This window comes from Periplaneta americana, chromosome 9 (assembly GCF_040183065.1).
Source record: "Periplaneta americana isolate PAMFEO1 chromosome 9, P.americana_PAMFEO1_priV1, whole genome shotgun sequence".
Lineage (NCBI taxonomy): Eukaryota > Metazoa > Arthropoda > Insecta > Blattodea > Blattidae > Periplaneta > Periplaneta americana.
The window spans coordinates 59,723,907-59,751,439 of NC_091125.1; the positions used below are offsets into that span (position 1 = coordinate 59,723,907).

Here is a 27,533-nt window from a genome sequence, read left to right on the forward strand (position 1 = left end):
CTCTTTATCACTATAATGCATTGTAAACAGTCCATAAAGTCTAGTTTTGAATCATGAATATAACTCAACTTCTGTACAAACAACATTCTGTGGCACGCGTCAAATAAGATGTCACGTCAATAAAGTCTGTATGAACAGCTAAGCTTATCTCTGTACGCCCCGGGACAAAATAAGTTCCCTGCTGATAAGGAATGATTCATCCTTTTGCAATATTTAAATAAAATTGACAGTTTTCTTGCGAATTAAAAAGATTAACAAGTATCATTATTTTCTGCCATTAGGAACCTTACAAAGTAGTCAAGGGACGGAATGCTGATATTCAGACTATTCATGTGTGCATTCGTAAGTAAGCCGGCGATGCGCTGTTGCCAAATTACGCAGACTTTCAGCATAATTTTCTAATTAACCATGCACTTAATTACAAAAAGAATAATAGTTTTTTTTTTACTTATTTTAATGTATTCTATTGCCCCTTCAATCTGCACACTTATACAACTTTCACCCTGCAGCGATTATGCACCTTCGAAATCCAATGTGGGAGAAAAATGGCCAACAAATTTAGTCTCGAGCTCTCTACCATGTATCGCAGAACTAATAAACAGGACCTATAGCTTTAGGCTATTTGACTCATGGAGGAGGCCACATTAAGAATTTTATCATCTTCTTGTCCATGGACTACAACTGGGTATGCACCCATGAACCTCGATTTCGGCGTTCGACATGGTATCCGACATATCAATGCTTATAAACTTTCTCTGTAAACGTACTTCGTCAGACTTATAATATTTTATGTAACCTTATATTCAACTTAAATATAAGCAGCAAATTTCAAGTGTAACAATCATAGAGTATATGAAAGTTGCTATTACACAATTATCAGCATATTCATATGTTTCTAGTAATCCAGGGATCAATGCAATCAATGTCAACTTATGTTATGTGTAATTAACAAAGTAAAAAAATCACTTGGTTGTATGTGAAATAGGTTATTTTAGTATAGGTACTACTGCTGTGTATATTACAAGTAGATTATACAACATTCGACAGAAAGAATAATAAGCGTTGGCCTACTTTTTGCATGTACTGCATCAGCCAAGACTTCTTTCACTTTGAACTATTTCGTTTTGTTCACTGCAACCTGTTACACATAATGTGACATTTTTCCCATTTATACCTCCAATAAAGACGGAGCCATGTCGAAAGATACAGACTCTTGTCTATACCCTGCCATTTATCAAACTTTGGTCCGATAAGTACCATATTCTTGAGATATAATTTGGTGGGCTGCAATGTAAAGATATTTTTAACAAACGTATTGGTTTTAGTAATACAATGCTATTCTATTACTTCGTATTTAATAGGGATGGATGTTCTTATTCATAAGCATATCACATTCATATTTGAATATTAATTCATCACTAAACAACCGAGGGTTAACAAAATTTCCGTTCTGTAGGTGACAACACTACAAAAGTATTTGAGCGACAAAAAATTCCGAATAGACACAGTGCTTCAGAAAATCTGCCTAATATCAAAGAAGAGAGTAGATTATTTTGATAGATGGAGGCTTAATGTGAATGTTTTTAAGTGGCGGAATATACGCGTGTTTTCATAACAAAAACTTTTACTTCGTTCTGTAAAGAAAATTTCTTATACATTTCTCATCCCATGTAACGATCTGTTGAGAATTTTTTAATCAATCCGTGAACATTCTTCACGATCAATAGATTTCCACTCGCTTTCATTTCCAATTTTTATATTATATGACATCTATCTCGTCCAACACGCCTTGTAAGTTATTAAGACAATTAGGCCTAAAATGTTATAAGTCGTCTGTTCTGACGTTTATAAGAATCATCAAATCCCGCAGCAAAAATATTCCATTTTCTACCAGTAACTACTGTGTTTTGTCTGCATTTTCATTACATGGATTGTAGATCTTCAATTAAAAAAAAAAAAAAAAAACAAACAAAAAAATAATAATAAAATGAAATAAATTTATTAATATATTACAAATAGTACCGTTTTGTTTACCTGCACTTGAAAGCTGTGGGGTCACAGTTTCGTAATTACTTTACTTGGTTAATTAAAGATGATGTATCAACTACTGGGTTATTTAACGTCGGCGAAAGCGAGATGGTATTTGGCTAGATAAGGTCGAAGATTCGCTATACTCATATTACCTCACATTCGCATTACGGTTGGGGAAAACCTCGGAAAAAACCTAACCAGGTAATCATCCAAGCGGGAATGAAACCCATATCCGAGTGCAACTTCGGATCAGCAAGCAAACACGCTACCGCTGAGCTACGCTGGTGTTCATGTTCCGTATTATAGCCAGAGAGAGAAATAAATGCTTTAAATCGATATAAAATGTTTGACATTACGAAGAAATTTTTATGAATACTCTTCTTATAGAATGGACATGGACAATCCTCATTACAATTTATTATTCCTTAATATTTCGCAAATACATTGACCCAAGCATTTACAAAGAATGAATACACAATATATAATACGTGCATAGAACGTTTACAGATTTGCCATATTTGGTCAATATTAAACACCTGTGTTATCTCTGCATATGCCTCGTGCTCAAAATTATCTAACTACAAGTGCAGATAACACGTATACGCAAAACATCTTATCAGAATTTTCCGATGAATATGAAAGTTGATGCTATAAGAGATGATTCACCAAACGTTTATAACGTCATTCATTCTTCGGATGGATAGATTTTAATTTACAGGGAGATGAACTAAACAAATACTGTGATCTTTAAATAGTGTCAGTAGCAGAAAAAGCAATAAGTCTTACTTAACAATACAGATTTGTTGTAGGCCTATTCAAAAGTTTTTCAATCGCATGTTCAATCAAGTTGATTGTAAACACAGTCATGCTGTATTCTCCATCTACAATATATGTTGTGCAATATTATTAAAACGGTTATAATCAGTTGAATAAAAGAAATGAACTTAACAGTCCAGTTTCAGTGGGGTGAATAGTGCGTTCAAGAACTCCCAAAGTTCATTCATTATAATGCTGTCGTACAAAAAATAACATATGAAACACGTTTATAATATTATAGGCCTACAGTTATTGCACTCGTCAAAATGAGGAAACTCGCTTCGCTCGTCCCCTAAAATTTGTTTCGTGCCATAATGTATAATATTATGTACTTGTCTCATAATATTCACCGTGATTACAAATTATTGGACGATTTAAGAAAGCTATATTTTCACCAATATTGAACATAAATACATGATCTTATCACCATTTGAAAGATAGAAGTTAGAAGTTTTATACTAATCAGAGATGTACTTGATGTGAGCCCCACATGTAATATGGCAGGCGGTGATTCCATTCTTGCCAAACCCTCTCAAACATGTCTTGTGTGACGTTCCTGATTGCTGTGTTAATACGCCTTCTCAATTCGGCCAACGTCGATGGAAGTGGAGGTATATAAACATTGTTCTTGACGAAACACCATAGAAAGAAATGACACAATGTGAAATCCGGTGAACGAGGTGGCCATGTGCAGATTGTGCTATCTGCGTCCGTTGCACGACCAATCAATCGACCTTGTAGGTGTTGATTTAGGAAAATTACCTAATGCAACAACTCCCGGACGAGGAAGAACAAGACGGAGTCCCTCCACATTGACATACGGAGGTCCGGAGGTATCTAAATCAATACCTACCAGATCAATAGATTAGTCATGCAACGGACGCAGATACCACCTTCTGCACATGACCACCTCATTTACCCAGTTTCACAGTGTGTGATTTCTTTCTTTGGAGTTTCGTCAAGTTCAATGTTTACATACCTCCATTTCCAGCGACGTTAGCCGAATTGAGAAGCTGCATTAACACAGCAATCAGGAACTTCATACAAGACATGTTTGAGAGAGTTTGGCAAGAAAGGGATCACCGCATGCCGTATTACACGTGGGACTCACATCGAGTGCATCTAAGATCAGTATAGAACTTCAGACTTCCCTCTTTCAATTGGTGGTAAGAACATGTACTTATGTTCAATATTGGTGAAAATATAGCCTTTTGAAATTGTCCAATAATTTATAATCAGAAAGTACTAGTTTGATAGCTCATTCTTTCCACTTTCGCACAGCTCGCATGCCAAGTTTTGACTCCTCATTTGTATAATGGAATGTTACATGGATTGAGAAAATTATTTTATGCTCGACCATGTCGAAATGTAGTAATTATACACCTGGTAGCAGTCCTTTAATGCATGTCATTAAAGTACACCTACTCATTAAAGTACAGGTGTTTTCAGCCAATGACAACTCAGATTACAGGTGTTCAGCCAATGACAAGTCAGCTTTGTACCGTTATAAAACCGCAAGTATCGATTATTCTCGGGTATGCAATCGAAAGAGAATTAGCGAAAAGTCACGGAGGCTGGAAATCTAATACTGTCGCAGAAGGTTATGTTCTGTTACTATAATAATTACCGTTAATTGTAAATAATATTAAAAAAAATTCAATTTGTCATCTCGTTTTTCAATGTCGAATTCAATAATCAAGGTTATACCAAGTTTAACGGGATTACATCAAGGTCAATGACATTATTGTTCCTCAGAAAAAATCAATACTTTCGCGTCAGCGCACATTTCACAATTCACGACCTAGAACAAGGTCACTTCCGATCTTGTCAGATAAAAATAAAATGTATGCATCTGAATAATTTCAAGTTAGAAATATGGTCGAGCATAAAAAGTCGTATGAAACTCGCCTATAATGGTAATTAAGAAGCTCGTATGAAAATTATGAAACTCGCTTGCGCTCGTTTCATAAACATTCATACTCGCTTCTTAATTACTATCATTATAGGCTCGTTCCATAATGTACTATTATAAGCTTGTAGAAAAAAAATTTGCGGAAACAGGTGCAGTTACCGATAAAAGGTAATCGGGTAGACCGAAATTAGGGTATTTCTTAGCAGAGCTATCATGAGAAACTGAAACAATCGATATCGGAGGACATTAAAAACAATCCTAGGAATGAATAGGTATACTTACTAATGCCATTTATAAAGAAAAGGAACTATTTCTTATTGAACAACACGATGGTGGTCATATTTAACTTTTTTGTACCCTGTTTCTTGTTATAATAAACTCGCATTTATTTACGAACAATTTTATGCTTTTAGTTTTGCAGAATCTAAAAGTTTGCCAAAGTTGTGACCATTTGAAACTAGAAACTTGCTTTGGAATAACATTGCATATTGAAATTTTATTATTGATTTTAAAAATTAAATAATGTCTACTATTGGGTGTAGACATAGCGGATGATTATTCGCGAAACATATTACACATCATCGGTTTATACAGGGCCCCGAAAGAAGGCTTGAACGTACTGTATAAAATAAGAGATATGTTGGAAAATAGAAAAATCCGCGGGCAGTATGTTATATCGTTGCAGGGGACCTAAACTTGCCCCAGGTAAACTGGCAGGGTACAATAGAGGGAGGGATGAGTCAAGCCCAGTCATTAGTAAACTCACTCATCTGGAAACATAACTTAATTCAAGTAACAGACAGGGCGACAAGGGGAGGTTCGTTACTAGACATATTTCGTTTAAGACCCTCAGAAATAGTCGCAGGTATTGAAGTGATTCCAGGTATTAGTGACCACGAAGCGGTAATTCTTGAAACATTATGGAATGCTAAGTACAAGCAAGGCGGAAAAAAGAACAAAAATATCTTGCAATATAACAAAGCGGACAGAGAAGGCTTCCAAAATTATCTTAGAGAAAAGTACTCATTATGGGTAGTAAAGGGCAGTAATGTAGAAGAATGCTGGGCGGAGTTCAAGCAGATTATATTAACAGGAATACAGAAATTTATCCCGGTTAAACGCTTATCAAACAATCCCGATCCGGAATATTATAATAAATACATACGGAAACTGAAAAGAAAACTAAGGAAATCCTATAGACAGCGCAAGGAAAGCCTTGCAAAACAAACAAAATTCACACAACTATTGAAAGAACTGCTTAATGCGAAGAAGACAGCGCAGGAAAATTACCTAAATAAACTTTTCAAAGGTGAACAAAACGGGTGGGGGGAATTTTATAAATATGTGAAGAGACGACGCGAGGAAAACTATTCGAGCCCCCCCCCCCCTAAAAATGACCGCAATCAATTTATCGTACAGGACAGCGAAAAAGCAGAAATATTAAATTCCTATTATGCCACTGTTTTTGGGATGAGGACAATAGTACCACACTTAGCTTCTGTGGAAAATACGGGTCAGTTTTCTATCAAGCCTAGGGACATAAGGAGAAGGATCTCTAAATTGAAAACTCATAAATCAGTAGGGCCTGATGGTATCGCCGGAGGCGTACTAAAATTGGGAGGGGAAGCCATGATTCCCTATCTAGTGCGTATATTTGAAATATTAATTAACAATGGTAGTGTCCCGCGAGATTGGAAAGATGCAATAGTGGTGCCAATTTATAAGTCAGGGTCTCGCTCAGATACAAAAAATTACAGACCGGTCAGCCTTACCTCTGTGGTTTGCAAACAGATGGAACACTTGATTTCAGCTTATCTAAGGCAACATTGGGATGACTCAAATTGGTTACATAACTGTCAGCATGGATTTCGGGGGGGCTATTCATGTGAGAGTCAATTAGTAACGGTATGTCAGGATTTAGAAGACGGAATAGATTCCAATAGCCAAGTAGATGCAGTGATTATTGACTTTTCACGCGCATTCGATGTAGTCCCACATGATATATTGTTGGTTAAACTACAATCAACGGGGATTGACTTCAAAGTGCTCCAGTGGATCAAGTAATTTTTAACTTGTCGCACTCAGAGAGTACGGCTAGGGGAGGAATTATCGAACCCAATTGAAATTACTTCCGGGGTCCCGCAGGGGAGTGTCTTGGGGCCTCTTCTATTCTTGGCTTTTGTAAATGATCTGCCAGTTTATATCTTGTCTAGGGTTTGCTTATTCGCGGATGATTGTATGGTATACAGGGAAATAAAAAGCCATGAAGATACTACTCTTCTCCAGAATGACCTCAATAGAATAAACGATTGGGCAATAGCCAACAAAATGAAAATAAATTCTCTAAAGAGCAAAGCCATCAGCTTTATAAGGAAAAGAAATAAGTCACATCGTATACGTTAGGGGGTGAAACCATTCTGGAAGTTAACAAATGTAAATACCTCGGAATAACATTTAGCAGCGATCTCGGCTGAGGGGAACACGTTACTGACAGAGCGGGAAAGGCATGGAGGGCGTTACACTTTGTGATGAGGGTACTAAGAAAAGGCTCTGATAAATCCAAAGAGATTGCATATAAATCACTAGTTCGTCGAGTAATGGAATATGGTGCTGCATGTTAGGATCCTTACAGATTACAACATATTAAGACACTGGAAATGATTCAAAAACGGGCTCTCAAGTGTTGTCGTAATAATTCACCATTAAAATGGGACACACTCACGGACCGGAGAACGCGAATTCGATTATGCGCAATGTTCAAAACATACAGAGGTGTGCATGCCTGGAGACAAATAAAAAATAGGTTGCAGCCGCCAAATTAATCTTCAAGGAACGACCGCTCATATAAATTGAGGGAAAGAAGACAGAGGACGGACACTGGAAAATTTTCTTTTCTCAATCGTACTATCAGAGACTGGAATGCTTTACCTGCAGACTTACTAAAGGCTTTACCAACAACCAAAAATGTATTTAAAAATAGGCTTAAGGACCTTACTAATAGACAGTAATTATACACAGTATTTAAAGGGTGTAAATGATATGTTGTTATTGAAGTGTTATATCAGTGAAGAATTATGTTGTGTCAGTGAAGTGTGTTGTATCAGTGAAGAAATATGTCGTGTCAGTGAAGTGTGTTGTGTAAGTGAAACGTGTTCCTGTCAGTGAAGCTTTATAATTTATAGTGGCAGTGCATAGTATTTGAACAGTGAAATGTTTTTGAAGTGTTAGTGAAATCAGGATAGAATCAGTAAAATGTGTCGTAGTTCCATTGCAGTGAGTGAGTTGACAGCGAAATGAGTGTAATTTGAAAGGTACTTGTGCAGATATGAACATATCATACTCGTGGGTTTTAGTTCGATCTTAGTTTTAAGATACAAATTAGATTTATTTCAAATGTTATTTTAAGTGATCGTTTCATTTAATTTAGTATATTCCCTGTTGTTGTTGTTATTATGATTATTATTATTATTATTATTAATTATTGTTAGTATTAATTATTAGTATTATTATTAATTGAATTTTTAATTAATAAGTTTATTATTGTCATTATTGAGTGTAATTAGTTACCACTGCCACCGGGTATATACCCACTGTAGTGTGAATAAATACATACATATTGTAATGCATAAAAATGATAACGCACAAATGGTTGATACATTGTGAAATATTCTAAACAAATGAAATTATATATTATATTAATTACATTCGGCTTGCTCACCTGATTTGAAAGCTGTATCGCCGTGACACATGTTCAGTATGTTCGTCAAAAATGGAATACTCACTTGAAAACAATGTCACATTTCTGACATGACACGGGGATCGAGACAATTATTATTCTCAATGCTTTCACATAATTTGATGTGTCATTGCAATATTTCAATTTGCTGATGTCCGCATAAACAGTTTCTCCTTCAAGGATTATAAAAGGAGGAAATCATAATATTTGTACTCGTACGTGTATTAGTCACTTGTATGTATATTAGTCATTTACATTACAAACAATGTTGATGAATTTTTCATATTTGGTAAACGTTGAAAGTTCTTTATCATTAATCATGCCTCCTACTTAAAAAAAATTATCTAACTGCATGTGTACATAACAGGTTTGAGCAAAAATGTTATCAGTATTGTATGATATATAAAAGATAATATTACAACAGTTGATCCATTACACGTTCCGTATCCTCTCTCGCTCTTAGTTCGGCTTGGTTGTAAATTACAGCAGGGAACGTTCAAAGGAAGTGAGTGAACTTGAAGTAAGTACGATAGCATAAACATCAATACTCGTGCTGAAATTTAGTTTTGATAAGCAGGGAAAGGTCGAAGGCAGTGAGTGAAGTTTAATTATGTATGATAGGATAAAAATCAATACTCGTGCAGAAATTTAGTTTTGATAGGCAGGGAAAGGTCGAAGGCAGTGAGTGAAGTTCTAATTAAGTATGATAGGATAAAAATCTATCTTGGAACAGTAATGACAAGTAACAATAATGAATTAATTGAAGTACAGAGTCGAATCACTGCAGCCAATAAGGCCTATTTTGCATTAAGCGCAATATTGAAATCTGTGTGCACAAGGAAACAAAACTTAAAATATACAAAACAATTATTAGAAGTATTCTCTGTTATGCAAGCGAAACTTGGACATTATCTAAGGAGACAGAAGCTAAACTAGATATATTTGAACGCAAAATACTGAGAAAAATTTTTGGACCAGTGCAAGAAAATATGCAGTGGAGAATACGTTATAATAACGAGTTATATAAATTATATAGAAGTTTCGATATTGTTACTGTCATCAAATTAAGGAGGCTTGAATGAGCCGGACATGTCTATCGGATGGAAGGGAACAGAATACCAAAGAAGATCTTAGAAAGAAAAATACATGGTAAAAGACCAATTGAAAGACCCAAAAATAGATGGATAGATGGGATAATGATCGATTCTCAGGACTATCTTGGAACAACTGCCTGGACAAGATTAGCACAGGACAGGGAGAGTTGGAGGAAGAAATTGAGGAGGCTAAGGATCGAATTTGGGCTGTGATGCCATCGTAGTAGTAGTAGTAGTAGTAGTAGTAGTAGTAGTAGTAGTAGTAGTAGTAGTAGTAGTAGTAGTAGTAGTAGTAGTAGTAATAGTAGAATAAAAATCAATAGTCGTGCAGAAATTTAGTTTTGATAGGCAGGGAAAGGTCGAAGGCAGTGAATGAAGTTTTAAGTATGAAAGCATAAAAATCGATACTCGTGCTGAAATTTAGTTTTGTTACAACAGGAGAAGGTTGAAGGAAGTGATGAAGTTTAAATATGATAGCAGGAGAATCATTACTTAAGCAGATATTTAGTTTCGATAGACAGGGAAAGGTCGAAAGTGGTGAGTGAATTTGAAGTAGGTATGATAATAGAAAAATTAATCTTCTGCTGAAATTTAGTTTTGCTATAGCAAGGAAATGTCGAAGACAGTCAGCGAAGTTGAAGTAGGTACGATAACAGAGAAATTAAAATTTGTGTAGAAATTTAGTCTGATAGAATCAACAATTTTTAATCTCAAGTAGAATAAAATTAATCGTAATTACTAGTTACACTTTAGTATTTGTACCTTCTGCGAAAGATATCTCTAAGGCGATAAAACAGGAGTAGTATAACTGGATCGAGTAAATTGAAGTTATACCCATTAGTGGTGAGGGGAAAATAGTAGCCTATAACCAAAAATTCTCCTTATTTACCTCAGTTTACGATTTTTAAATGTTTTTCACTGGAACACGTGTACTTTGTTTACTACAGAATGTTCGTTAGGAATCAGGTTTCGTTCAGGTCAATGCCGTCGGAATTTTACTGTTATAAATCGAATGATACATCCGAGAAAATAGTGTGTACTCTTCTCCTGAGTCGAACGTGGGAAAGTTTTATGTTCTGTACTACTAACAGATCCCACAGGCTCAAGGGAGTTCAAGATTAGAATATTAGTATGCAGCTGATTTCCATTCTGTGCAATTCAGTTTAAGTTCGTCGCAATGCAGTACATATTAGAACAGTGATTCATAAATTGTGATGCGTACGTATAGGTATTACAAAGAAATCGAACAAAAAGTGTCGTGCTATATTTCCAAAAGTCGACAGTTGCAGTATACGTTGCAATATTTTATGAATACAGTATTACCAAAAGCTGACACGGTGAATCACAGCTAAGCGAGCTGTTACTTGCCCATGTCACTTTCGAACGACGCCATATTAAGAGAAACCTGTTTCCAGGCATACACCATTATTATGAACTCAATTCTTTCATTAGCAAAGTACTATTAAACATACTTCATTCCTTAACCATGTACAACCCATGTGGACTATGATTTTCTTCTGAGGAGCTTTTCCAACTTAATATTAAACATAGTGACGGGGTATTCCGGTGACGTGAGGTTAGCACGACACTGAGTCTCCACTTAAGATAACACAGGACATCACATGAAAACATATGTGCTTCAAGTACTAAATGACATGATCTGGTGATGTTCGTAGGATGAAATTTATCTGGCAAGGTAAAGAGCATAGAATCTTCGTCGATGGATTAGACGAAAGGTAGACTTCCTTCAGTTCATTATAATAATATAATTAATTAATTTGTAAGTGCCGTGTCCCAAAATTATTGCTCCAATTTTAATATATTTTATTTCTGAGTAACGAAGTCTTAGAAAACTTTTTGTTTCTTGAATTTCGTATATATTAGCTTTTGTGACTATCCAACATAATTTTCCATGTAAATTTCAATGACATCAATCACCGGGAAGCTCCATAAGACATTGACACGAGAAATTTGAGAGGGAAGAGTTGTATCTATAAGGGAAAATGCATTGAGCGACCATCCACTTCGGTGAAACAGTTGATGCTATTCCTCAAGCTTTCGAACATTGCTCGAAAAAATCAGTTAGCTAAGGACATGTAGGTAACTGAAAGTTCCTCGAACAACTATGTGGAGTTTGTTGAGGAAGAAATTAAAATTGAACTCGTACAGGTTGCAGTAGATGCAAAGTTAACGGAGAATAAAATACATTTTATACCAGTGCTGCTTGGAAATGATGGAGACAATGGAGGAAAATGGTCGGAACATAATCTTCAGTGATGAAGCCAATTTTCGCCTGAGTAGTAAGATGAATCGCCGTAACATCCGGATATGAGGAGCGTAAGAACCATACGCTATCATTGAGCACCAAATTAATCCTTACAAAACCAATGTGTTCTGTGCCATTTCCAACGGTTGTTTACGGTCCTTTCCTTCTTGGCGAAGCGACTGTGCAAGGTCGCAATTACCTCGACAGCTCCAAAAATGGCTCAATTCACAGCTGTATGAAAAGGAAGACGGGTCCATTTTTCGACAAGACAGTGCACCACCTCACTTCCACCACTATGTTGAACTGGCCGTTGCACTGCTGAAGACGAAAACTTGATAAGGCGACCTTTGTATTCACCTCGCCAACCACCTGCGATTTTTTTGCTGTAGGAGTATGTGAAGGACATTATTTAAGTTCCTCCTTTGGCCAATAACGTACAAAAGCTGCGGTGCAGGCGATAGATGGTGACACTCTTCGCAGTGTGTGTGGGAGGAGGAATTGCAATATCGCATAGGTGTGTGTCGCATGAACAGAAGTTTGCATGTCGAGAACTTGCAATGCACCGAATAAACCTTGTGGATATTACTTGTCTGTTGGCATTTGTTACGTCGCTGTGAAATTAATAGTTACTGAGATATTGTACAGTGAAATCGGAGCAATCATTTTGGGACACGGTGTATTTTACTTAGAGAAACACAGAACTTTAAATTATATTCTTTAGCTTTAAGGCCACTAATTTACGAATTTTTATTTTGACAGATCTTAGAAGATTACACCGGTAAAATGTCGAAAGCAGGAAGAAAACAAGAGGACTTGGCTCCGCGTTGGATGGACAAAACGTTCTTTGAGAAGGCTCTACAATCCAGCGATGGTGATCCCGATCTGACAGTAACATCTACGCAGGTCGAACGAGCGACAGCACTTGGAGACAATTTCTTGAGTGTCATGTACAGAGTAACAGTGCAAGTAAAGAGAGGGGATAAAACAGAAGAAAGGTCTCTCATTGTGAAAACAGAACCGACAATGGAAGCAATGGTTCAGGTAAACTATAAAGCTTTAATCTGGTTTACTTTTAATTATATATCTGTAGTTCCAATGCAAATGGTGATATCTCAATTTTTGGCGAAAATGAGATTTTGCGATGTTATATCCTGATGTCGATGTGGAAATGGATAACATGCATATCTCTATTATTTTTATCCCTTGGAAACATGATTCTTATGATTTTATATAGTCGTTCAAACTGTAAATACTCGCTCCTAAAGAACTGCAAGAAATGACATCATATTTTGCCTTGGAGCCATAAATATCTGTGCAATACTTCTAAATAGTTCCAGGTGCTACACTTTATCATAGTTTGTTTTGTTGGCGAGGACTATATTTCTATTATCCGAAGAATATACAGGAAATTGCGAGTGATAATTTTAGATTTCTCAATATATCTTTTCTTTTTTCCTAGACTGCGTATTTAAATTCTCTACATTTTATTTCACTATTACTGGATTTCAGACGGATACATAGAATGTCTCTGTAAAATTTTACACAATATTATGGCTTGTACAGAGGTTCACAAGCAACAATTTAAGAATAAAGTGAAGTTCGAAAATTTCTATGTTGCAGATTAAAATCAGTGTCACTGTTAACTTACTAAATGTAAACAAAAAAAAGTAAACTTTTCTTGTATAGCATATATGCATATTAAGATGCAAATTAAGCTGTAAAGTTAATTTGAATAATTTCGAGGGAAAAATTGTTCCGGGGCCGGGTATCGAACCCGGGACTTTTGGTTAAACGTACCAACGCTCTCTCACTGAGCTACCCGGGAACTCTACCCGACACCGATCCAATTTTTCCTCTATATCCACAGACCTCAAAGTGGGCTGACAACCGTCAGCTCAGTGGGAGAGCGTTGGTACGTTTAACCAAAAGTCCCGGGTTCGATACCCGGCCCCGGAACAATTTTTCCCTCGAAATTATTCAAATTAACTTTACAGGGAGTTATTCCTGAAAGCTTAATATGCATAATACACGTCACTGTACGTAACAGAAAACCACAATTTAAAGTCACACAGAGCTAGTGTGCACTCAAATGTTGGTTGCTTGACGGTTGTCAGCCCACTTTGAGGTCTGTGGATATAGAGGAAAAATTGGATCGGTGTCGGGTAGAGTTCCCGGGTAGCTCAGTGGGAGAGCGTTGGTACGTTTAACCAAAAGTCCCGGGTTCGATATCCGGCCCCGGAAAAATTTTTCCCTCGAAATTATGCATATTAAGATGTTTATAACACGCTTAAACTTCATCAACAGATTTGTAAATCTAATAAAAAAATTCCACAGAACACAGAATGTTCATACATCAGTATCATAGCGACAGATGTTACTAAAGTTTATAGGTCTGTAAGTATACATCATTCGCAGAAAAATCTAATGGATATTTGGAGAGCTGACTCGGCTTGTTTCAAAAGGACATAAGTCAAGACAAATAAATTTGTGGGAAATTGAAAAAACTATCTGGAAATATATGGAGTGTAAAAAATGAATTATCATACATGCCTCATATAGCTACAAGGAATTTAATGTAGTGAATATTAAACAAATATACATTTATATATTATTAAAATACTACCATAGAAATAATAACTGTTAGTATAAGAGATATTATCGGTAAATAATGTACATACTGCAACCCTCTCCTAAATCATATACAGACTACTTTCAACTGCCTTAAATTTTGTGTTTTGGCTTTGAAGATTTCGCCATTGTTTCCCGACTGTGAGCTTGAATTAATTCCATTTACCACATATCTTGTAAGAAAGCCATCTTAGATAACGTGGTATCTTTATATTGTGATAACATATTCTGCCCACTTATTGAGAACGTCTATAATCGTCTTATTTATTGAATGTAGCTATGTTAAAGTGTTTTGTAATGTTACTGTTTGCGACTTCATGAAGAGATTTCAGGTCAGATACTTGTACTTCATTATGATAATTCTTACTGGTAGCAATATTTCGCAGTCAACAAATAGCTTTCGTTCGGTGATGATTTTGTACAATCTCAATTTATTATATTTTGTAAATTTATCATTTATATCTGTCATTGCTACCATCTGACACATGAGAATTGAAAATTTATCTCGTAATATATTCATTTGTAACTAATTCGGTGAATGTTGCGGCTATTTAGCAATTTTTAATTAATAGTTCCGAAATAAATTTTAACACGAAATTTTTAAAGTAAAATTATTATTTTTTACTCGGAATTGTTTAAACTGATAATAGCTGAATAGTAGGATATTAAAACTCTACGAGCATATTGTTGAAATAGCGCCAAGGATAAAGAAGATATGAAATATCCTTCGGAAAATCTGTAAATTATTTGAGTTGATTTATTAACTTAAAAATAAAATGAGATAATAATTTAAATATTTTTTCTGTTTTATTCGTAGGTTGCAGCGAAGGGTGTTGTGTTTGAACGAGAGGTTAAGATGTTGAGAGATATCATCCCAGAAATGAATAGACTTCTAGAAGAAATTATGCCAGGGAAATGTCAGCCCTTTGGAGCAAAATTTATTTATTCACATAAAGGCACAGAGAACAACGTCATTGTTCTCGAAGACCTCAAGAAAACGGGATTCAAGATGGCAGATAAATCAAAGGGATTAGATCTGAACCACTGTCTTCTTGTCATGAGGGCTTTGGCTCGTTTTCATGCAGCATCTGTTGCTCTAAAAAAAAGGAATCCGAAACTTCTGGAACCGTTTATGAAAAATGAAATGATTGAAGTGTTCGGATCAGAATTTAAAGACATGTTTAGTTTTCTGTTTGCGAACGTGGCGAAGGAAATCGAAAAATGGCCGAAATGTGGAGAACGATATTCAAAGAAAATACTGAACATAGCTCCAAATGCAGCAGACATGCACGTTAAAGGAAGGACAAGAGATGATGAAGAATTCAATGTGCTAAGCCATGGAGATTTGTGGGCTAACAACATTATGTTCAGCTACTCTGACAGTGGATACCCTTTGGATTTGAGGTACTTTTACTGATAATTTTGAAGGATGTTGAGCTGATATACCACAAAGTAGATCTAAAACACACATCGTAATATCTCATACAAAATGCATAGGGCTTAAACGTTGCTTTGTCCATATTCATTAAAGGAGGGAGCACGTTATTTTCTAAGAAATTAGTTTCTGTTGTTAGATAGAAAAAGTAATTTCAACTATTAAATATTTTTATTTTAAAAGTTACACTTTAGATCCGAAGTTTATACTTGAGATAACTTCATTAGAGTTGACGTAGCTATAGCTTAATTGAAGACCTTCCTGGAATAAGGTTGTAACCAACAATCCGTAAAAGTGTGCAAATATGGCTTTCAGGTAGAAGCTCCCTGTGAAGCAGGCTTGAATAATTTCAAGGAAAAAATTGTTCCGGAGTCGGGTATCGATCCCGGGACCCTTCGCTTAGCACACGAATGCTCTACCTCAGGAACTATTCACGACATCGTCACAATTCTTCCCTTTATGTCCACACAACTCAAATATCATTGTGACATTGTCGTGTATAGTTCCTGGGGTAGCTCAGTCGGTAGAGCATTCGTGCGCTAAGCGAAGGGTCCCGGGATAGATATCCAGACCAGGAATAATTTTTCCCTTGAAATTATTCAATCCGTAGTAGGTTTACACGTTTCAGGGGAAAGGAAAATAATTTCAGTCGCATATATCGTTACACCTATATTTATTAGCAGAACCATTGACTAATCAGGGGTGCAAGTTTATTCAGGTATTGGATGCAATCCTTTATTGTTGTAAACGAATGCTCCAAAATTATTTTTTCCACCTAAGTCACATATTCAATTAATTTTACGTTTTCAGGGGAAGTTGACCTCTGAGACACAAGATACTCTCATTCTTTCGCCATTACATCCTATTGTCTGCGACTTCATTGTGTTGTGTAGAGAAATAGGCTTACTATACGAAACTGCTTAAAAATCGTTTACTAAATTGTGTATTGCAGAGAGTGACTAACATACTTAAACCTGTCTTACGTTTAAAATCATTATTAAGCCTTACCTAAAAAATGGACGCAGATTTATAGAAACTTCAGTATGATATTCACGAGTTTTTAGTTGATTGTTATCTAATGAATTATATTAATTTTAAAATACAAGTAGTCTTTTGGAATATAATTTCGATTGAATTTCAGGAAATTGTTATACATTAAGGCAAATAAGTACCCTTACATTTATAGCCACAGCACAGAGAGAGAGAGAGAGAGTGAGTGAGAGAGAAAGAGAGAGAGAATAAGAGAAAAGTGTCCAATTTGCAAAAAGATCTCAGAAAAGGCAGTCATATTCATTTAGCATAAATAGTAGAGTAGGCTAAACCTGATTTTCTGGGATAATTGAGAATTGTTTCCAGATTTACAAGAAAATGGCTTCATTTTCTTGCTTTCAATTACTTATTGGATTATGTTATCAATTGAAGAGTCCACTGCAAGAATGATGGATGTCATTTAGAATACATTTTGCTGGAGAAGCAATTGGAAGTTTGAAATGCATAGCGCTCAAAGCTTAACTATGATTTTCCGATCATTACTGGACAATGACTATCAGCGTTAATGCCATATAACTCTGTATGTACATTCTATATGTCTTAAGCTATGCATTGACAGTCTTGGTTCATTTTCGACAAGAAAGTGACATCCATCATTCTTGCAGTGGACTCTTCAATTATCTTCCATGGCTTGTTCCTTCTCTTTTTATAGCTGTTTAAGTACATCATCATCATCATCATCATCATCATCATCACCATCACCATCACCATCACCATCACCATCATGAACTTTCAGGTTCAGGACCGTTTCGACCTGTTTCTGAGCTTATTAAATCTAAAGACATTACTGGTTTTAGTTCGTAGTCTAGTGGACCTTTTTTATTCTTTCTATAGAGAAAGTATATATTTTTTTTATAAAAACAAACAATCTGTCCGTTTTTGTAACTGTATTTAGCGATTTCCTCTGTCATTCGTATTTCGTATCTGCAAGTTAATTTGGTTAGGAATTACGCACATAAAATGTAATACTCATAGTAAAAGTTTAGTAGACCTAATTTCAAATCCAAAATACACAAAAAGTATTTTATTTCGCGATGTTTTGTAATATGTGAAATAAACTCACAAATTGTGATATTTATCACTTAGGATCCACAAAAAATGGATAATTTTATTATTATTATTATTATTATTATTATTATTATTATTATTTATTTATTTTTTTTTTTGAGAAATCGGACTGTCTTCAAAACCCGAATCCAGACAGAGGGTTAAGTATTCGAAAAACAAAAAGGGAAGGTCTCAGAATTTATTATCCATTGTAAATTCATTGTTTAATTTGGCAAACCACTGGAACAAGGTTAAGTATTTCGAATTAAATGGAAGAAGTCTTAGTATGCATTTCACATATTTTAAATTCCATATCACCTTAAATACTTACATTCTTTATTATGAAAATATTGAAAATTATTACATTACACATTTCTTAAAAGTGCATATATCTACAGTCCGATTTTCAGAGAAATTAAAATATCTTCATTTTGATATTAAAGTTAGTTAACGTCTTTTATAGGCCCTATGTAATCCACAAAACGAAAGTTCATCTATATATTTGGGTACACATAAAACGATTTCATTTTATGTTTGTCATATGAATAATAATTCCAAAACATAAGCTATAATAATATCATACACGACATGATAAATGATTGAATTATTCCAGAACGCATAAAGAATAATAAGAAAGCATACGCTACCTTCCTAATACCAAGTTTTTGTGCATAAGTGTCTTATTTACTGTAATTACACTTTATGCATTTTATTACAGGTTCGTTGATTTTCAAATAAGCTATTGGGTGTCTCCAGCACTCGATCTTCAAAATTTTATCGTTTCCAGTACTTCTTGTGGACTCCTGGACAGCCCTAACATTCTTCTTCAAGAGTATTATTCTACGCTGGAAGAGACTTTAACACTATTTGGATACAAGAATTTACTTCCATCGTGGGAAAAATTCAATAACCTGTTGGCTAAGCGAGGGCATTACGCTACAGCGTGTCTCCTATCTGTCCGTTGCTCTGTTGTATCACAACCAAACACATTTCCTGATAAAGATGGAAGTTTCCATTACAGCGAAGCATACATGAAATCTCTCAAAAGAATTCTTCCCGTCTTCGAAGAAAAGGAATGGTTCTAGTCATATCAATGTATGTCTGAGATTGGATAATTAAGTAGATAATGAGTACCAGAATTGTGTTAAGTGAATAAGTGTAAAAGTATTGTACATATAGGCTATATGTAAGAGTACGTGCGTGCAAATATTTATATCAGAAAAATATTTTGTATAAGCCATTCGTTTTCTCGTGAAACCTTTGTGCGTCAGGGATAGAAGAATGTGGACTGAGAAGCTTCCCTTTCTCGCCACGATTCCATTTGTACCTAGCGAGCTCACTTACCCCCAACATAAGGTTCATGGTATGAGCTATGGCGCACACAAGTATCTGGTTGCAAGAGTTAACGGATGACCTATACGGAATTAACTGTAAATAATTTGAGAGACATGCACCATTTTTATAATGTTATGTTTAAGTGAAAAATAAAATATCTAGAAATGATAAAATGAGTGGAATGAGAGCAATTTAACTAACTCCAAGTGAAACTTTTATTATATTTAATTCCAGGTAAGCAAAATTGTTGGTACGAATAAATTAAGAGGGTGAAAATGAGAATACTAGATTACATCTATAATCCTGTAGACAGAAAAAATCTGAAACTACTAGGAATGACTATGAAAGAGGAAGTAAAGGTAAAGGTATTTCATGCATGTTATGAGGCACTTGGAGATATGGAAGTAGATCTCCGTGCACTCTTTGACCTCGGCACTAGAATGAGATGTGTTCGGCACCGCGCTCCGACCGCCTTTTTACCCCGGTACTCAATTTGACAGGAGGTTGAGTGAACCTCGGGGCCGTTCTGGAAATTTGGTCACAATAAAATCCTGTCAGCACCCAGGATCGAACCCCGGACCTTCCAATCCAAAGCCAGCTTCTATACTAACTGAGCTATCTGAGGAAATTGTAGGAGAAACAATTAAACGGTATGCAATCGCGCGTCCTTGCAAATGAAATTTGGAACTCTGAGGAAAAATGTATGAGAACTCCAAGCATGGTGGCCACTTATCTTACTTCTTTTTTTCCATTCTATTGAAAGAACTTTTCAAGGGGGAAATGCCGAAAATAGACTAATCTAATGGTTACCACAAAAGAGGAAAAAATGTTGGAGAGCACCACAATCAGCAGCACGGCTGAACACCAGCACAGCAGGATCCTCGGAGGTGTTAAGTACCGTATTTCTGACTTCTCTCATTTTCTTCAAACGGTCATACTTCACTTTAGCTGACGATGCGTTTTCTCGACAGAAAAGCTGTCCTCAAGATCGCTGCCTGTCTGAAAGCATCATTACCAGGCTTCGAGACTTCGGACCCAATTGAGCAGTTCAGTGGGAAATCCGCATAACGGCGTACTGAGTATAGTGGTAAAGCGTAGTGGATGGGGGTACTGTAGAATGAATGCCAACAAATACGCAAAGGAAAACGCTCTGGATTTGAAGGTTGTGACGAATAATTTGGTTTTCATACAAATCTATTTTCAAACTGTATCTGAAACTATTACACGGTTAGAAAAGTCAGAGCAAGAGATTCAGGAAGCCCTCAGATTAATTGAGGAAATAACACAGAGAATTAATGAGACACCAAGTACACAGCTTACTAAACGTGTAATACAGAAGTGGAAATTAATTTTATGTAAAAATAACGGATATGGAACATTGTGTAACATAAACAGCAAATTAGTGAACATAGAGTCACCCGAGACTGCAATGTTGTTAGGTTATTCGTTTTGCTCCTATCACGTCATGCGACGTAGAGCGAAGCTTTTCACAGTACAAACTTTGTTTAGCAGATAACCGAAAAAGATTTACGTTTGAGACACTGAGAATGTATCTTGTACATTGCAATTCGGTACTGTAACTGCACTTCCTAAAGACGACCAATAGGAAAAATGGAGAAATTAAAATTGCTACAGGTTTATTTCCACCATTAACACTGTGTATAATTAAACACAAATGCTTATAAAAGATAGGAGAATAAATGCTTTTTACATTCATTTGACATTGTCATTGTGTAACGTATATTTACTTTCTGTTTCCCATACTACCGTACTCTACTCTAAATAGCAACGTTGTTACCTCAACACATCTCTACCTTTCGCTACCTGCAGCGAGTCAACAACCTACAGTACATGCACAGTAAACTTATTGTATCGGGTCCCAAGTCTCGAAGCATGATCATTACGTTCAACAGAAAATATGTGACTGCAACAGCGACCGCTATCGTTCTGTTGTGCCGTAGTCTTAAATCCTTGAAGACGAACAGTCTAAAAGGAGTAAAACCTGCAAACTGATGATAATTATGACAAACAATTCAGCCTAATATATTTCATAGGTTGTTTATGACCAATAAAGTACAATTGACGCTACATATGAAGGGTAAGAATGAGGTGGTCCAGATCCACACTTTTAACAATAATAGTTCTTTGTGGGAGTTCACTTCTTACATAGGTATATGGGGAAGCTACTAGTAAAATATTATAAAACATGCTCAACAAATAATATAAATATACGTTGAAGAAAATGTGATACCGCAGCTAATAGCATTGGACTATAAATTTTAATACGCTCTCCAGTGAAATGTTGACTTTGTGGCTTACGATTGTATCATTCTAACCTCTTCGCATTACAAAGACGTGAATTCTTACACAGTCGAAAAATGCTTATTGAAAACTGACTCAGCGAATTACCGCAATAAACAAAAATGTAAAAATTATATTCACAAAATTGGACTTGAGGTAAGTAACCACAAAACAAAATATGCCTAAGTTAATAAAATTAAAGTCACAGTTCACAAACGAAAGGAGTAAAATGAAATGGGAATTTCCGCTGTCTAAAATATACAATTCATGAGACTAAAATACATAATTCATAAACAAAAGTACATTACCTTTAAGTACCCCTCTTTCAAAACTCCATCATTTTTACTAATGGAGGGAACTTGTTTGTTAGTCATTCATTCAGCTTCATAAATTGTTTCATAAAACTCTGCTATTATATGTAAATTCGTGCACTTTGGAATAGAAAACAGATAGGACTATATCAGTTACTATTATTTGAACGACAATTCAGTTTCATTGGGTCTACCTAATAAAAATATACAAGTACTTGTTTATATAAATTCCATTTCTGCATACCGACTTAACTAGTTGTTAAAAATTAATATTAGTGTTACTACAAGGCGTTCTGTTTTTGATACGAATATTCTAATATGTTTTCCTTTTATATATATATATATATATATATATATATATATTTCAAATGGTTATTTTACGATGCTTTTCAACTGTTATGGTTTTCTAGCGTGTGAGTGAGATGAAGGTGGTAATACCAGCGAAATGAGTTCAGGGTCCAGCGACGAAAGTAATCCGACATTTGCTCTTAATGGATTGAGAGAAAACCCCAGAGAAATCCCAACCAGGTAACTTGTCCCAACCAGCCCGTTCGTTTCACAGTTAGGCATGCTAACCGTTACTCCACGCGGTGGACTTCTTTATATTAACGGCGTTGATTTTACCAAGAGATGGAAAACGAAATCCTCCTCCAGTTGTCCTATAAAATTGTTGTAGAACTCTTGGTCTTTCCCCATATAACTAGTGGAGCCTTCGTATCATACAAGCCACAGCTGATCAAGAGCTATGGAAGATAAAAGAAGTTGCGCCATATAAATGGTGTTGTGTGTAAAAGTTATATGCAATCTTTTAGAAAGTTGGACAACTAAGAATATGTGAAATGCCGTGCTATTATTGACTTACGTATAAATACGATACGCACCTCTTGTTGCGCAATTAAAAAGTGCAATGTATCGTGCAACACGAGGGTAGGCCAACAAAGGGGAACACAGTAGGTAGAACTTAAAAATGAGAGGGATTCAATCCTACATCGGAACTTGAATCCGATGAGGCTTAGTAAAGCTGGAAACTCGGGTTCGAGTCCCGGTGCCGGAGAGATAATTTTTCTCCGTTTTACCGATTCTTCTTCACATTGTTATTAGTTACCTTATATGAAGGAATGTAAATATAACTGTCGAAAAACATATCTTCACGTTTAGTAATTAAATTCTAACTAATGACAAAAAAACTCACATTAAAAAATGAGGGTTAAGCCCATTTACTTAAACACCAGAGATATGAATATTAAAATACAAACTTTAAGTGGTATGAAAAATATTAAAATACAAACAAATTTGTATGACAATATTGTCTTAAAAATGTATAACCCTGAAGTCTGAACATGGTGAATTGTGCTTTTGTTTCACATCATGGGGGAATTTCAATTCCGCCGAGGAAAGAATATCTTTAAATGCGGGACATCTTGCTCTTCGCGACGGTATGAGCGAGACAGAGAAAAATTTCCTGAAAATCGGGAATGTCCCGCCATATCGTGTTATCTGACAACTCTACATGTAGGCTACTGTACATGTGGTTTCTTTTTCAGCTTCGACGTTGAATCTAGTGAAAGAGATGCCGAAATTACGATGTTCCGATAGAAACTGTGTGGTGATGAAGGCAGGAGTCAACGTGGTGTCAAAGTTATTTTGGACACCAGTACTTTGGAAATAAATTTCCCGTGTTACTGATCACCTTGAGCTATTTATAGTGCGACCAAGAATTCAGTCGTCTCGCCGAAATATGTAACCAAACGTGTTACGTCATTCTTGACAATCGCAGAGCGCATATAATATCAGACCTGGCAACTTACGAGAGATAAAACGCGGGAAATGAGAGAAATGAGAATTTATTAAGGGATATCCTTTTTAGTAATACTAATAATAATAATAATAATAATAATAATAATAATAATAATAATAATATCAATGGGCCGGAAATACAACAGACACGAAAGCTATGCGATCCGCTCTAAATTCAAGAGATTATCGTGTGAAGGCGGGAGATCGAAAATTGTGAGCTAATTGCGGGTGACTCGCATATTACACATGAAAGTTGGTAAGCCTGTAATTTAACCTAAAACTCAACGAGCACAGAAGACATGTAGAAAACACTAGTATCTTAATACCACAGTCTACTATATACAGTCACGAAGCTTGAGTTTTGAGGGTGCTAGAAACAATAGACTGTGACGGTACTATTTTGCATTGCCTGTAATGGGGCGATATTAGCGATCCTAGTGGTGAGCAACTATCTAATGTTTGCATATTTACTACGTATTGAGCTTCGCGACTGTATATACTAGACTGTGTTAATACTATTGGACGGAGTGAAGCCGCTTTGATAGACCTGACGCCATCTTGTTGCTTAAACAATGTGCTGTGGCACGCGTCAAATATTCCGTTATGTCAATATAATCTGTGAACAGCTAACCTTATATCCGTACGCACTGGGACAAAATCCGGTCTCTATCACGCACGCACGCACGCACACGTCAATTTAGCGACTTCTATATTGCTTCATAGCGGGCTTTGAGGAATCATGCTGGCAACACTGATTTTCACAGCTCAGTCTCCCAGACCCCACCCATACGCATATCAAGTGTTATGTTCTGCGTTAAATTGAGGGTGGTCAATGACTGTTTGGTGTAGTTAAGTTCCAGGTAAGTTTTATGTTTAAATCCTGATTAATTTTGAATTGTGCGTGTAGGCCTACAGCTTTCGTTTGATTGTATAATACAAAAAAAAACCTGTTGTGTAAATGGTGTGTATTTGAGCCGCAATTAGTTCATCTACCGATCAGAATAATAGTTGAGTCATTAATTACTACGTTTTCATGTAGTTTTGAAATATATTTGAATATGCTTATTATATTGAAACCTTCATGGGAAGAGAATTCAAAACAATGAGTCTCAAGAACGATACACGTAAAAAGTGGAACCGAATTGTATCCAATACGAATTCAGGTACATGAAAACAGGTTTCGTATTGAAAACAATTTCAATGCGATAAGTGAATGAACAATCGTCGTTTTTTCATCTGTCATCTGTTTTATCAAGAGCGAGCATAATTCTGTATATTGAAAAGTCGTGTTGTAACACATAATATTTTATATTTTCCTAAAAACCATTATTAGGCTACCATCCTACATGAACAGTCAGGATAATAAGTTTTATGCCCCTCATTTAGAAAACGAAAGGCAAGATCTCTAGCATGACTAACATGCTGCTTCCCAAACTTCAGCTTCTATATTTAAATAGTTTTCGATACGTTTCGAAAATTGCACGAAAACAAAGATCGCAGGAATCGTATTCAATACAGTAAGCGTACTTAATTCTATTTGAATACTTCATGAAAACGTAGTAATTAAATCACTACAATTAACAAAAAGAAAACTAAAAAATTGCGTAATACGGTGAAAATCACTAGATGTATGCAGAATACTGGAGTTCATAATTCACGATAGAATGTCGGACTTATTGAACCACATGTTGTAACTGAAATGTAAACAACCTTGCAGCGACGGAGTTGAGATAAAATTACGCAACCACATTATCCCTGTATGCCTACATGACAGTTTCAAGGTCTATGTCAGTGTTGCCAACTCGATTCTTGAAAACCCGCTATAAAATAAGTGCGGATATAATTAAATTGGTATGTCAATATAAAAAGACATCACTTAGCCGCTATGAGGTTCAAAAAGCTCCTCAACAATACAATTTAATAAAGTTTACCGCTACATAAACACGCAAATACACCCAGAAGAACTGGGAATACCGATTAATCAGTAACACTATCTATGACGCGTAGTTCTGGTCAATATAAAGCAAGATAATAAACACCTGACACATTTTATCTTCAAGATTCACTTGTGTACAGGAGAAGTTACTTAAGCATTTTCTTCGTTAAGTCAGTGTAAGTAGAATAAATTACTTATTAACCGACATATTTAATTACCAGAAATGCAGACTTTTGATAAAATCAGGGAACTCCTAACGTTGTGTATGGAACGGAATTAGTTTACTTCACTGAAAATTCGATTCCTTCCAGAATATTACTTAAACTGTAAAACGTACGCGTGTACAAGTTCATTCAGTATCGTAAGCGACATTGTAGTTACAAACATCAGGATTGTCCACCAAAATTGTCGGCCACTTTAGAACGTAAAACTCTATTGGAGTGATGGCGTTTTGGAAGCTTTGGGAGTCATCATGTCCACGACTGATTCAGTTTGGTACTATTTCAAGAGACGGGCGAATATATTTTATGAGAGTGTTGCATGAAAAACGTTCGAATCCAGCAGTGAAGGATCCCGTATTTTTTTTTTATTTTAGCTAGCTAGTGAGTACAAATTACATTTATAAAACAAAAATGTTTCTAGCCATTACCGTAAGAGCCAGGCTCGTGTACGGTGTGGTCATAGTCAATAATATAACATAACATTTACAAGGACAGTTTACTAAATACAGTAACTTAATTCAAGCCAATAAATACAACACAAGAGCAAGAATAAAGAAGAACGTGAAAAAAGAAAAAAACATGCATGTTTGTCTGTCTAGGACGCTCGGGATCCACAAAACAACTGTTGCTCGAAAAGCTGACATGGGCTCTGATTTACGTAAACCAAATAAAAAAGTAGGCAGTCTCTCTAGAATTTTCTTTCAGTAAATGTTTTAGGAAGCGGTAGTTTGGATTATGAGTAAAAATATTCATACAAACATGTGTCCAATTTTCAATGGGTGTTTGAATGTAACGCATAACAATTCTTACTAGTGAAAAGAAGGACAGACATATATTATATTTAGTATGTTTTCAATTAATATTATGTTTAATGTTGCTATAGAGTAGGCCTAATTGTGTATGACTTGAGGCTTTCCCGGCGTTTGATGTAGAATAACTCTTCTCGGGTTCTCAGCCAGGTGAGTTGGAGATTAGCTTCCAAGCTTTCGGCGGCTAGCTCTGCCATCTTCTTCAGGGACGAAGTGATGTGGGACGAAAAAAAAATCGAAAAATCGAAGGAGAATTGGGAGGAAAATTTAAAAGGTACGCAAAACGCGTCCTTGCAAGTGGGTTGGGGGCTGTACAAAACTAAATATGTGAGCTCCAAGCCTGTTGGCCACTAGTCTCACTCCGGGTTACGCTGCTCCCCTGAAGAAGCTCTAGAAAATTTTGAAGGGGAAGCCGAAATTGGACGTAACCTCTTAGGTATCACATACGCGAGGGGGGCTGACGTTGATCAATTGATCACGGAACGGGGCGAGGAGGAGTTGGCTGGTGTTTGCCGTTAGAATGGCAAGACGCCGTCATCTGTTGTTCGATGACAAAGCATGTGAAGGCCGTTGGAAGAAGCGCCGTGAAATCTAATCTGCAATTTGAGAGGTCCCTGTCCTTTCAATTTGCGACTTATTGAGTGACCTCGTATATTTAATAGACTATTTATATTATCTGAACTAGGGCATACATCGTTTATAATAAGGGTGGAATATATATGGGGAAGGGCATATAGGTCCGTGGCCCATTTCTTATAGGGCTCATTCCGACATTTGTCTTACGCCTGAGGAAAACCACGGAATACCT

General features: G+C 35.9%; 2 protein-coding genes and 1 long non-coding RNA gene across 7 annotated transcripts in view; 2 read left to right on the forward strand and 1 right to left on the reverse strand.

Annotated features, from left to right (window-relative positions):
• LOC138705981 (uncharacterized) overlaps positions 1-21,066 on the forward strand; it is a 77,246-nt gene extending 56,180 nt beyond the window's left edge. For 3 of the 4 annotated variants that reach the window (XM_069834828.1, XM_069834826.1, XM_069834827.1), the window contains exons 2-4: positions 12,615-12,896; positions 15,301-15,887; positions 18,734-21,066. In XM_069834828.1, coding sequence (XP_069690929.1) covers positions 12,639-12,896; positions 15,301-15,887; positions 18,734-19,100 — 1,212 coding nt within the window. In that variant the 5' untranslated portion in view covers positions 12,615-12,638 and the 3' untranslated portion in view covers positions 19,101-21,066. Of the gene's footprint in view, positions 1-8,863; positions 9,016-12,614; positions 12,897-15,300; positions 15,888-18,733 lie in introns of those variants that run through there. The other variant, XM_069834824.1, reaches the window with a different exon arrangement.
• Positions 1-27,533, reverse strand: part of LOC138705986 (uncharacterized) — a 394,464-nt gene that overhangs the window by 103,281 nt on the left and 263,650 nt on the right. The window lies entirely within an intron of this gene.
• LOC138705710 (uncharacterized) overlaps positions 24,493-27,533 on the forward strand; it is a 67,648-nt gene continuing 64,607 nt past the window's right edge. The window contains exon 1 of the mRNA XM_069834282.1: positions 24,493-24,619. The gene's annotated coding sequence lies outside the window, so the exon portion shown is untranslated. The remainder of the gene's footprint in view (positions 24,620-27,533) is intronic.